General features: G+C 47.6%; 1 protein-coding gene across 1 annotated transcript; it reads left to right on the forward strand.

Annotated features, from left to right (window-relative positions):
• The first annotated feature begins 5,628 nt into the window (after window positions 1-5,628).
• On the forward strand, window positions 5,629-7,663 carry LOC123055290 (uncharacterized). The gene is made up of 2 exons (XM_044479285.1): window positions 5,629-7,249; window positions 7,396-7,663. Exon 1 carries the CDS (start codon window positions 6,146-6,148, stop codon window positions 7,226-7,228), a length of 1,083 nt encoding a protein of 360 aa, XP_044335220.1. The 5' UTR covers window positions 5,629-6,145; the 3' UTR covers window positions 7,229-7,249; window positions 7,396-7,663.
• Window positions 7,664-11,923: the final 4,260 nt, after the last annotated feature.

An 11,923-nucleotide genomic window follows, 5' to 3' on the forward strand; every position in this document is an offset into this window, starting at 1 on the left:
GATCTCTCTCTCTCTCTCTCTCATGTTCTTGATTTGGCACGATCTTGATGTACCGCGAGCTTTGTTATTATAGTTGGATCTTATGGTGTTCTTCCCTCTCTACCTTGTGATGAATTGAATCTTTTCCTTTGAGGTTTTGTTATGTCGGATTGAACCTTTGGATGTGAGAGCACTTGATGTATGTCTTGCGATGGGATATCCGTGGTGATAATGGGATGTTCTATTGATCCACTTGATGTATGTTTTGGTTACCAACTTGCGGATTCCCGTGGTGACAATTGGGTAATCTATGCATAGGGGTTGGTACGCGTTTTCATATTCCTTTCTCCGATAGAAATCTTGGGATACTTTTGAAGTTCTTTGTGTTGGATTGAATATTATGAATCTGAACTTGTTTGATGCATATCGTATAATTGACCCACGGATACTTGTGGTGACATTGGAGTATCTAGGTGAAATTAGGGTTTGATTGATGTGTATCATTTGGTGTTATTTTACTACGAACTCTAGGGCTGTTTGTGACACTTACAGGAATAACTCAATGGATTGATCGGAAAGAATAACTTTGAGGTGGTTTCATACCCTACAAGCAATTCATCTTATGTTCTTCGTGATAGGAACTTTGGAGTGACTCTTTGTCGCATGTTGAGGGATTGCCATATGATTTAATTATGTTATCATTGTTGAGAGAACTTGCACTAGTGAAAGTATGAACCCTAGGCCTTGTTTCCAAGCATTGCAATACCGTTTTCGCTCACTTTTGTTACTTGCTACCTTGCTGTTTTTATATTTTCAGATTACAAAAACCTATATCTACCATCCATACTACACTTGTATCACCATCTCTTCACCGAACTAGTCCACCTATACAATTTACCATTGTATTGGGTGTGTTGGGGACACAAGAGACTCTTTGTTATTTGGTTGCAGGGTTGTTTGAGAGAGACCATCTTCATACTACGCCTCCCACTGATTGATAAACCTTAGGTCATCCACTTGAGGGAAATTTGCTACTGTCCTACAAAACTCTGCGCTTGGAGGCCCAACACGAGTCTACAAGAAGAAGGTTGCATAGTAGATATCAAGTTCTTTTCTGGTGCCATTGCTGGGGAGGTGAGTGCTTGAAGGTATACCTTTCAATTGAATCTTTTAGTTTCTTGTTTTATCACTAGTTTAGTTTATAAAATAAAAACTACAAAAAAATAATGGAATTGAGGTTGCCTCATATGCTTCATCTTTTTAATGTCTTTCGTGAAAATAAGGATTCCGACAATTGTGATCAATTGCTAGAGGAAGAATGTAATAAAATGTTTGGCATGTTTTTAGTATGAATTCTTTGAATATCCATGATGCTAATGATATGCAGAGGCATAAGGTTGGGGATGATATGTTTGATGAAGATGATATTTTTAGTCCCCCAAATTTTGATGAGCAAATTTATTATGATGATAGCATACCTCCTATTTATGATGATTATATTGATGAATGTGGGTTTGGAAGAGTGTCAACTCTAAGTAATGATCCCACTATTTTGGAGAGTGTTGAATCTTTTCACAATATTGATAAGAGTGGATTTGGAGAGGACATGACTCTATTTAGTGATGAATCCACTATCTTGAAAGAGGTTTTAATTGATTATGACAACAAAGTTGCTATCTATGATGATTATTGTGATGACATGTATGCTATAAAGAATAATGATAACTATATGAAACTTGTCATCTTGATTTTAATTTTCAATTGGATTATGCCTCACATGATAGTTATTTTGTTGAGTTTGCTCCCACAACTATTCAAGAGAAGAGATTTGCTTATGTGGAGAGTAATAAAAATTCTATGCTTATGCATCGTGAAAAGAGTGCTTTATGTGATAGTTATATTGTTGAATTCATTCATGATGCTACTGAAAATTATTATGAGAGGGGAACTTATGCTTCTACATATTGCAATAATATCAAGTTTCCTCTCTATGTGGTTACAGTTTTGAAGTTATACTTGTTTTACCTTCCTATGCTAGTTGATTCTTGTTCCCATAAGTTGTTTGCTCACAAAATCCCTATGCATAGGAAGTGTGTTATAGTTAAATGTGCTAGTCATATGCTTCATGATGCTCTCTTTATGTTTCAATTCTTATCTTTTATACGAGCATCATTGAAATCATCATGCGTAGCTAAAAGACATTAAAGAAAAGCGCTTGTTGGGAGACAACCCAATATTTACCCCGACTGTTTTTTTGTGTTCACATGATAAAGCTACTGTAGTAATCATGTTTTATAGATTTTGTTTCAATAAAGTGCCAAGTAAAGCCTTTGGGATAGTGTGGATGATAATTGACTTGATTCTGTGCAAAAACAGAAACTTTTGCTCCCAGACCAGGAATTTTGAAAATTCACTGGAACGTGGTTTTGATCTGAATTTTTTACAAAAAATTGATATACAAATTTTCTACGTTGTCCTAATTTTTCAGAATTTTTGGAGTTACGTAGGTAGGGAAAGTTTCCAGATTACTACAGACTGTTCTGGTTTTGACAGATTATGTTATCATTGTGTTGTTTGCTTATTTGGATGAATCTATGGGTAGCATCAGAGGGTGTGAACCATGGAGAAGTTAGAATGAAGTAGAAATAACACCAATATAAATAAAGAATGAGTTCACAACAGTACCAGAAGTGGTGATTTTATTTTCTTATACTAACGGAGCTTACGAGTTTTCTGTTGAGTTTTGTGTTGTGAAGTTTTCAAGTTTTGGGTGAAGTTTCAATGGACTACGGAATAAGGAGTTGCAAGAGCCTAAGCTTGGGGATTCCCAAGGAACCCCAAGGTAATATTCAAGGACAATCAAGCATCTAAGCTTGGTGATGCCCCGAATGGCATCCCCTCTTTCGTCTTCGTCTATCGGTAAATTTACTTGAGGCTATATTTTTATTCACCACATGATATGTGTTTTGCTTGGAGCGTCATTTTATTTTGTTTAGATTTGCTTGCTGTTATTTATAATAAGTTTTATTATCTTTCATTTCAATAAAAGTGTCAAGTATAGCCTTTACCATGCTTATTTTGCAAGTCTATATGTTGATGTTTGAAAACAGAAAATTTGTTGTTATGTTTTGAATATTGGTGAATATTCAGAACATGATAAAATATTGAAATTTTTACACAATGAGTAACAACAAATTTTCTATAGTGCGGTATTTTTTTCGAAATTTTGGAGTTAGGGAAGTATGATTCCTCTTGCATTCTTTACAGACTGTTCTGTTTAGACAGATTGCTGTTATGTTTGCATATGTTTGCTTGTTTTATGATTTTATTGCGATAAAGGGTTTCCCCCCGCTTTATATTATAAAGCAAACACCCGATACATCCAGCTTGCTGGGACCGCAGCACAGATAAGCCCAAAAGAAAACAAGAAGAAGAAAGAGAAATCAATACCGACACCGATAGATCAACGAAGAAAGGAAGACCGGCAACCGCTACACCCTCCGAAGAAGGACCACCACGCTCCCAACATCTCGATGCGTCGCGCCCCAAGCAACACCTTCAAAAAGGAATGCGATGATGCCGTCGCTGTCGCCCGAACAAGTTCTAGGGTTTCCCTCGGTACGCGGGGGATAGTGGGGAAGGGGTATACCCGATGCCCCTCGGGAAGGTCCGACGGCGCCCGCAGGCGTCATGGCATCGGTGCCGAACAGGCCGACAGGGGTTTCTCCCTACCCACAACCACCACCACCACCTCAGGCATTTCGAAATGCACCACCCTCGCAGCCACCCACCAGCTTGTGCCACCACGATTACCGGACAACCCTCACCGCCTCACTGGAGCTGTCAACACGAGACCTGGAGATGGAGAGGAGACACCGGCCACGGGAGCGAACACAACTCGATCGGAGGGAGGGGACTGCCTCCACCGCCGCAGCGGAGCCGACCGGACGCGGCGACGATGACTTGCTGGGCCACGACGGCCCGACTGGGCCCACTGGACCCGGACAGTCCTGTCACCACGCTGCAGCACGCCGACCAACGGAGTCCTCACAGCACGAGACCGCCGCCACCACGCCACCACCAGGGAATGTCGCTGCTGAAAGCCGAGCCACCGGCCCGCCCCAGCCCAGATGGGGCCCAAATGGGCCCAGATCTGGGCTGGGCGGGCGCCGCCAGCCACAGCGCCACCGGGCCGCCCCATGGCCAACGGCTGCACCGCCGTGTTGAGAGCCACCGGGCCCGCGGCACCTCCACCAACGGGCCGCACCGAAGCCGGCCGAGGAGCACAGCCGCCAGCAACCACCGTCCGAGCAGGGTGGTGCCGCGCGCGGGGAAAGGCAGGCCTGCCGCCGCCAGCTCCCCGCGGCCAAGGACCGGCGCGCTCGCTGGCGGCGGCGGGAGGAGGCAGGGGCAAGGGCGGGGAGCTGGAGAGGAGCAGGGAAGAAGCCCCCTTTCTCCTCGCTCGGGGAGGCGACGCGGGGGTATGGGAAATGGAGGAGAGGGGGAGGGGAAGGGGAGTGGGGGAGAGCTAGCTGCGACGGCGGGCTCCGGCCGTGGTGGCGGCTCCGCTCGGCCGCATCTGTTGCAAATTTCAGAAAGATGGCATGCTATGCTGCCATTTACTCAAGGTACTACAAGGATTAAACATCGATGAATTACCAGACAAGTATTTCATTGACAGATGGAGACCTAAAGAAAAAAGAGTAAGCCAGAGCAGATTTGAAACAACAAAAGAGGGACAATGAAGTACACAAGCAAGGCTCTTATGAATGTCAAGAAGGTCGATAGAATTGGCATTAGAAGCTCCGAAGAACGCACAATGATATGACGTTCTTGATGTTGAGATTGAGAGGGTAGAAATACTAGTGCTGGCCATACCTTATGATGAACCTCCCTGAAAAATCAAAGAGCACTATTTCAAGGCAATCTGAGGGTTAACCTGGAAGAACAACTATCCTTGATCCAGATTACATAAAAACTAAAGGTAGATCAAAAAAGACAGGAAGACAAAAAAGGATTGGTAGAAGAAGTAATAGCAACATGTATAGTAACTTGCTCTGGGTGTCATGTCAAAGGTCACAACATTCAGACTTGTACAAATAGAAAAGAAGGCATTGAAAACGGGGACTTTTATCAACTTATACAAAAAAGTTAGAAGGTAAATTTTCTAGGGATTTTCTAAGAATGGTTGTGTTTTTCTTTTTTGAAAATTTTAGAAAATGCTTCGGATACTTTCTAAAAGATGCTCACATTTTATGAAAATTTGTTTATATATATTTTTAAAAGTTCTCAAATTTTCAGACTTGCACAATTATTTTTGAAAAAAATGGTTGTGTTTTTCTTTTTAAAAATGTTTGGAATTTCTAGAAAATGCTTTGAATACTTAAAAAAAAATGCTCACATGTTTTTGAAACACTGTTCCCAAATTGAGGAAACAATTCTTAGATTTTCAGAAACGTTCAATTTTTTATAAACAAATAAACATTTTTTTTTTGTTTTCTAGGAAATCAAAATAAGAAAACCGAAAAAACAAAAGAGAAGGAGAGAAAAAAACACTCGCCTAGATACATACAGTAGACTGTTACGGCCGGCCCAGTGGAGCAACGCCCGTTCGCGATTGGCTGGCCGGAAGAAAACCTAGAGTAGGGTGGGGTTCCCATTTCCTCGCCTCCCTCCCCTCGAATCAAAGAAGAAGAAAATACTCCTCGCCTCCATTACGAGCCCCGCCGCCACCTCCCAAAATCCCGAGCGCTTCCGACTCCGAGATCTGAGAGCTCCGCCACCGCCACCTCCCAAAATCCCGAGCGCTTCCGACTCCGAGATCTGAGAGCTCCGCCACCGCCACCGCCGCCGCCGTCCCCGTCCCCATCCCCACACCCGGATATGCTGCGTGTCGTTTCGAAGTCCCTCTCCACGGTCGCCCGCGCTGGGCCGGCGACCTCTGACTCCCTCCTCAGCGGCCATCGTGCTGCTGCCGGCGAGATCCTCCCGGGGCCGGTTCCCACCTACGGCCTGCTCACTCCTCGCCGCGGGATGGCCACGGGGCGGATCGAACAAATGATGTAAGCCCAAAATCCTTAACCCTGGCACTCGAGTTTCGGATCTGGTTAGGGCATCTACAACGCGAGTCGATTAGCGCTTAGAGCGTCAAATCCTGACGCTTGGGATGACATCGGGGCGTCAAATCCCTACTGTGTATGATGATACTGCCTTCACCTTCCACTCGGGCACTGGGCTTGTGGTTCAGAACCACCTCAACCATGTCTCTGTCTCCGAGGCGTTGCTTGATAAAGACAATTGGCTGATATCTAAGAAGACTGGCGAGTATGCCTTCGCAAAGCTGGACGACTGGAACACCGCCCCACTGACCCCAGAGCGAGAGCTAGGCGACTTCAGAGCATTGCACTCAAGGTTTGTGAACATCCTGCGGCAAACAAATGGCAGGGACTATGAGGACATGTTGCCGCCCGACCTCAAGGACTTCCTGGAGAAGCTGATCGCTGATGACCTCAAGGTCCAGCACATCGTTTGCCATTCCTTCTTCTTACCGTGCCTCTCCAAGTTCCTTCTAAGGGTACTTCTTGATGTGAAACTGAAGCGGCCACTGCTAACCGCTGACTGCCAGAAGCGAAACGACATCAAGAAGATGTTTGTCGAGATGCCCTATGTCGATGTGGAAGGCAATGTGCTCCGGAAGATTGTGGAGAACAACGTCTTCCTCCGTTCCTGGCAGAAGCGTATTGATGAAGACAAGGCCAGATGGAGCCTGGAGGAGCCAGAGAAGACCGAGAGAGCAATGGGCTTTGATGAAGAAAAGGCCGGATGGAGCTTTATGGAGCCAGAGAAGATGACGCTGAGCATTGATCAGGAAGGGGCAAGATGGGGCTTGATCGAGCAACAGAGGACTGGGAGACCACTGGACCCACTGGACCCTAGAGTTCAGATTGCCAGCAAGCTTATTGCTGTGCTGAGGGCTGGCTGCCTTCATTATCATAAGCCAAACCTTCCCAAGGAATTTGAGGGACTGCTGCAGGGGATAACCATCGACAAAGTCATACGTATGATGAACATTGAGTTCCCAAAGTTTGAGCAGAGGACGCTCGAACTGTTGGCCGAGCACGGCCTCTGGGATCATCTTGAGATCGTCAAACTATTTGGCAAGTATGCCGCGAGGCTCCAGGAGGTAATTGAGAGGGACAAGGTCCGCCCAGCGGAGAAGGCTGCAAAGTCGGCGAAGGCACGCCAGTAGCTCCTCCTGCGCCTCCACATGGTAGGCAAATATCCCTATCCCTGCCCTTTCCCCCGGACACATGCAAGAACTAACTATTATTTGATTAATCAAGATTTTTTTTACCTGTGATTGCTTGCTGAATTGGACTGCTTACCGACTTTGCTTCTTTCCGTACTTAATTGCAGTGGTATACTATGTGGAGCGAGCAAGCCATGAACTTCCATGAAGCTGGAGTTTATCTGGTGATGTCTATGAAGCTGGAGTTTGGCTGTTTGTCTTGACCGAGGATCAAGCCATGATCTTCCAGCAGCCCAGAAATTGTTGTTGTGTGCGGGCTATCTTGTCAGTTTCAGTAATTCGTAAAAAAACCGATTGCTTTTGTGCAATTCATGATTTTGTGGTCTCTGGCACTTAAAAGTCAAATTTGTCTGTATAACATTCAATCGTCGCCAAGATTCTGCTTCATCAAATTTTGCATGTACAGTCTTATAGTTGCTTGTTGCTTGTGTGCGAGGTCCATGTTGCATCTTTATACAAGATGCCATTCAAATTGTTAGGTTGTGTGTTATGCGCAGAGGTGAGGCAGGGAAGGCAAGGAGAATTCAACATAAGAAACGCCAGGAGGATCCCGCCTGAGGATAGGTTGATGCCAGTCTCCAGCACCGATTTACACAGCAACTCCTTTTTTTTTTTGAAAAGGAACACAAAGATTCCATACATCATACTGGCAGTCTGGCCTTCCGCACGATTACATCGTCAGGTAAATCCTCGGCCCAGAGCTGTCTCACAGCTAGTCGTCCAGATCCCATTCCACCTAATGAATGAGCTAGCTTATTACTCCCTCCGTCCGAAAATACTTGTCATCAGAATGAATAAAAGAATGAATAAAAAGGGACGTATCTAGAACTAGAATGGGTAAAAAGGGACGTATCTAGAACTAATATACGTCTAGATACATCCCCTTATATTCATTTTGATGACAAGTATTTCCGGACGGAGGGAGTACATTCACGGGGAGCAAAAGGAAAACATCTAGACATAAAGTTCTGACGAGCAGACAATCTAATTTGTCTGCAGAGATTTCCTTCCGGTGTTCGATCATAGTCCGATGACTGCAGTGCTCGGACCAGAGTCTCGTAGTCTGATTCCACCTGGATGTTCATTAGGCCAACTCCACCGCGCGACCCCATCCTGTCCGGCCCCGTCCGTTTGGGGTAAAAGGGCAGACGGCCCAGCACGCGGGAGCAAACGGACGTTTGTCCGTTTTCTATTCGCTTTCGACCCATCCCCGGCCCAACTTTGCGCCGATTTTGGGGTGAAACGAACAACACGCGGACGGGCGGGACGCGCGCGCTTGTCCTCCCTTGGCCCGCCTGTCGGTGCCGCATAGCAAACCCCCTCGCTCCCCATTTGGCGCCATTTCCCCCAAACCCTCCCACGTCCCTCCCGCCGCCCTCCTCCCTCCCCCGTCCATGGCCGACGCCTAGTCGAATTCCGGCGGCCTGCCCGTCGACCCGCCCGGAAAGGTGAAGAAGAAGGCGGCCAAGGAAGCCGCGGTCGGAGTGCACGCCGGAGGAGATCGCCGAGTTGGACGCGGAATCGGCGAATAGGAGGAATCGGAGGGCGGTTGTCAAGGTCAATGCCGCGACGGCCAAGTTCGCCGCCGAGCGCGATGCGATGGAGGCCGCGCGGCGCAAGGCTGCGGTCGACGAAAAGGAGGACATCATCAACAAAGCGCACGCCCTCCTCATGCTTGGCATGTGCCGACTGGTCGGTTTCCTTGCAGCGGCCGTCGGTCCGGCGAGCACCGGCTCGTCGTTCGCCCGGCCTCCCAACTGCCAGTCGCCGACGTCGTGGACCACGCCTATGTCGACCGGCTTTCCCCCGCCAAGGCACGACGCCCAGACCCGTTTCTCGGGGTCGCCGGACGTTGTCGTGATCGCGTCGTCCACCATGCGCCCCTCAGCCGTCATCGACCTCAACGTCACGCCTGGGTCCAGCAGCGGCGGCGGCCGGCCGTCCGTCGAGATGCAAAGGAAGCAAGCACGGCCGCCGTTTACGGGCACAATGCCGTCCCCCCGCGTCTTGTTCGACGAAATGCCAACCCCAACGCAACTGGTCGACGACCCCTTCTACAGCCAGTTCATGGAGGACGTGATCTTCGAGGGTGGGCATGGCCGTGCCTATGATCCCGAAGAGACCCAAAGTCAGGATGGCCGCGCCCCATACGTTGTCGATGAAGAGGTCGACGACTGTGCTGACTACGACCATGGTGACTCGTGGCATGAATACGATGACATCTATTGCGAAGGTGATGGTGATGAAGAAGAAGGCAATGACATTTATATTGGTGGTGAGCCATTGTTCATCGACGAGCTGACCCAAAGAGCAGAAGCACAAAAGAGGAGGAAGAGCATTCGCACGGGTTCATATACACAAGATGAGGACAAGTTGATTTGCCAATGTTGGATGGAGATTAGCCAAGACCCGAAGACCGGCACGCAACAAAAGGGTCTTGTTTTTTGGACGAGAGTTCACAAAACATTCCATGAAAGGAAGATGTTTGAGCCCTACCAAATTACAAGCAACCGTGGCATCACCTCGATTCAAAAGAGATGATTGTTCATCCAACAAGAGTGTAACAAGTATTGCGCCGCATTTGAGAGTGTTGAAGCACGACCCGTGAGTTGTCTCGGCGTTGGGGACATGGTATGCTATCCTTATCCTAGTCCTTTTCTTGCTACGGCCATGAGACTTCGGCCTTGTATATGTTTGCATGTTCAATTGTTGTTGATCATGTGTTGTAGGCATTTCAATCTTTGGAAGCATTCAAGGCCCGGCACAATGATAAGCCATTCACTCTCACGCATTGTTGAACGATCATCAACAATTGCCCCAAGTTCAAGGATCAATATCGTGAACTTCAAAGGAAGAGAGGCAAGAAGACGGCCAAGTTCGCTGGAGGTGGAGATGGCGAGGCGTTGAAGAGGCCGAGGGGCAAGACCAACTTCAAGGTGGACGACATACTTGATGCCTCATCCATGGCCTTGCATGAGACTTTGCATGGCATGATGTCTCAAAAGGATATTAGGGATGAGAAGAAGCGGCAAAGTAAGGACGAGCAAATGAAGCAATACCTAGAGCTTCAAAGGAAGAAGCTTGAGATGGAGGAGGCGGACAAGAGAAGGAAGATCGACATGGAGGAGGCGGCCCGGCAAAGGCAGCTCGACATCGAGGCTGCCAATGTCTCGGCCAGGCAGCGGCAGCTCGACATCGAGGCCACCAATGCCGCAACCAAAGCGAAGGAGGTGGCCCTTGCGATCATGAGCGTGGACTTGACCAAGATGAGCGAGAAGACAAGGAGCTGGTTCGAGGCCAGGCAGAAAAAGATGTTCGACGCCGACGGCCTGAACTAGGCCCTTCCGATCGGCCGTGGCCGTTCTTTTTGGAGGCTGGCATGGGTGCCGCCCGCCCGCTAGGCCGCTGGCTGTGTGCCTGCGAGAAACACATTCATTTTGGAGGCTAGCTGTGTTGCCGACGAACAAAACTATTCATTTTGGAGGCTGGCTGTGTTGCCGGCGAACAAAACTATTCATTTTGGAGGCTGGCTGTGTTGCCGGCGAGGACGTGTAGGCCACTGGCTCTGTTGCCGGCGTGACTAGGGCCGCTGGCATTTGAAACGTTGCTTTCTTTTTAAAATACGGAGGCGAACAAGATGGGGCCAAAGGATGCGGCCGCGCGCTAGGCGCACGGCCACCGCATCCCGGGACAGGCCCGGACACGACCCTATCGCTCTACCCAAAGGGATAAAACCGGCCAAACCGAACGCCCGTTTGGGATCGCGCGGTGGAGTTGGCCTTATTCCCCACGTAGCAGCAACATGCATAGCCTCCAGACAAGCCGTCGCTTCCGTCTGAATAGCACTTCCCATGTTCAGCAACTTGGCATCCTTGCAAGCAGCCATCTGTTCACGTAGCTCCTCCAGCTGAAGGCAATGCCAAAGCTTCTTTACTTGCTTGCAATTCACACAAAGATGAGCTATGTCCTCATCTAGCCGGTTGCAGTAGAAACAGCTAGTTTCACAGTCGATACCTCTCCTTTTTAGAGTAAACTTCAGTGGCAAATCTCCAAATAAACTGTTGGATTTTCGGTTGACATGGGATTTTCCAAATCCTTTTCCAGGGGAAATCATCTGCATCAATTCCCGAAGAGGAAGGTAGGCCTGCATCCTGGCCCCTTACATACAATTTATATGTAGATTTACCGAAAATCGGCCTTTGCTGTCATAGAACCACGCACAGGAGTCACTGTACTCATCATTGATGGGTGTAGTCAGAATCACCTTAACATCCTCCTCCATAAAGATGCTTCTGATTAGAGGTTCATCCCACCCTCCTGTTTCTGGATCGACCAACTCGCACACCCTTGTTAACAGACATCTTCCCCTCCGTGTAATGGGTGTTCGTGATCCATCTCTATTCAGCCACGGGTCGCTCCAAATACTCACTCCTGTACCATCTCCAATTCTGTGGATCAGGCATTTCTTCAGTAGATGTACACCTTTTAAAATACTTCTCCAGAGATACGTGATGACCCACAAGTATAGGGGATCAATAGTAGTCTTTTGATAAGTAAGAGTGTCGAACCCAACAAGGAGCAGAAGGAAATGACAAGCGGTTTTCAGCAAAGTATTTTTTGCAGACACTGATATTA

This window comes from Triticum aestivum, chromosome 2D, assembly GCF_018294505.1.
Source record: "Triticum aestivum cultivar Chinese Spring chromosome 2D, IWGSC CS RefSeq v2.1, whole genome shotgun sequence".
NCBI classification, from domain to species: domain Eukaryota; kingdom Viridiplantae; phylum Streptophyta; class Magnoliopsida; order Poales; family Poaceae; genus Triticum; species Triticum aestivum.

Bases quoted from the DNA above. Each gene is read 5' to 3' on its own strand.
- LOC123055290 (XM_044479285.1), top strand. From the start codon at position 6,146: ATGACATCGGGGCGTCAAATCCCTACTGTGTATGATGATACTGCCTTC.